A 957-nucleotide genomic window follows, 5' to 3' on the forward strand; every position below is an offset into this window, starting at 1 on the left:
CTAATTTGGCGCGCAATGCGCGTGAACCATTTTTGGACAGAATTGTCACCGGTGATGAAAAATGGATTCCGTATGCGAAAACCATTTCCGACCCCCAAACCTGAACTCTATGCGTAGAAAGTGATGCTTTGCATTTGGTGGGACATCAAAGGAGTAATTCATTTCGAACTCTACAATCCACAGAGAACTGTGATACGTTAAGGATTTTACTTCATCACAAGAGGATTTATTTAAGCAATTAAATCGCATTTTTTTTAGCTTTCGGACGTTTATCGTTTTAAACAACAAAACTATCGAACGTTCTTGAACTTTTCGCTTGATATATTTTCATTATATCTATAATATTTTGTATAATATATAAACACTTTCTGGAATCTGTTCAATGTAGTTTCATTATATTTATCATTTACGGTTTAGGTAAACCGAACAACCCTCACCTGTTGTAGTTTTTCCAGGAAGTTCAACCACTCCCATTCGAGCATTCCTCTGTACTCTGTTGTCACGTGCACATCCAGGGTCTTTTCTTGCAACAGCTGTAAATTAAAATGTGATGTATCATTCAAAACCATTATTTTGAAAAATGTGTTGCAAATTGGTTTGGTTGGTTAAAATATGGTTTCTCATTTGCACACATATCAGTGAACACAATCACAGCTATAACGTAAGGATAGTTGTGGTTAACAACATCGTTAGTTAAAGTTATATTAAAAAAAGGCGGAAATTAACCAAAAAAGTACTATTTTTTATATAAAAATCACAAACAAATTAGCTTTAAAATAAGAAATTTGGAATTTGTCTGCATGATTGTGGAACATTTAAATGTCATATTTAAAGTTTTTTGTTGTATTTTTGCTCCAAAATTGTGAACACTCAATGTTTTATTGATTAATTTGTATCAATAACTTGCCGATAAGAAGGTTTGTTAAAGATTCTTTAAGAAGATTTTTCTAGTAAGTA

The 957-nt window shown here is 32.3% G+C and overlaps 1 protein-coding gene across 1 annotated transcript in view; it reads right to left on the minus strand.

The window, feature by feature from the left end:
• Positions 1-569, minus strand: part of LOC106458982 (peptidyl-prolyl cis-trans isomerase cyp5-like) — a 15,114-nt gene extending 14,545 nt beyond the window's left edge. Inside the window, exon 1 of the mRNA XM_022385726.1 lies at positions 438-569. Within this exon, the coding sequence (XP_022241434.1) occupies positions 438-569 (132 nt within the window). The remainder of the gene's footprint in view (positions 1-437) is intronic.
• Between the last annotated feature and the right edge of the window lie 388 nt (positions 570-957).

This window comes from Limulus polyphemus, unplaced genomic scaffold (assembly GCF_000517525.1).
Source record: "Limulus polyphemus unplaced genomic scaffold, Limulus_polyphemus-2.1.2 Scaffold25, whole genome shotgun sequence".
NCBI lineage: Eukaryota > Metazoa > Arthropoda > Merostomata > Xiphosura > Limulidae > Limulus > Limulus polyphemus.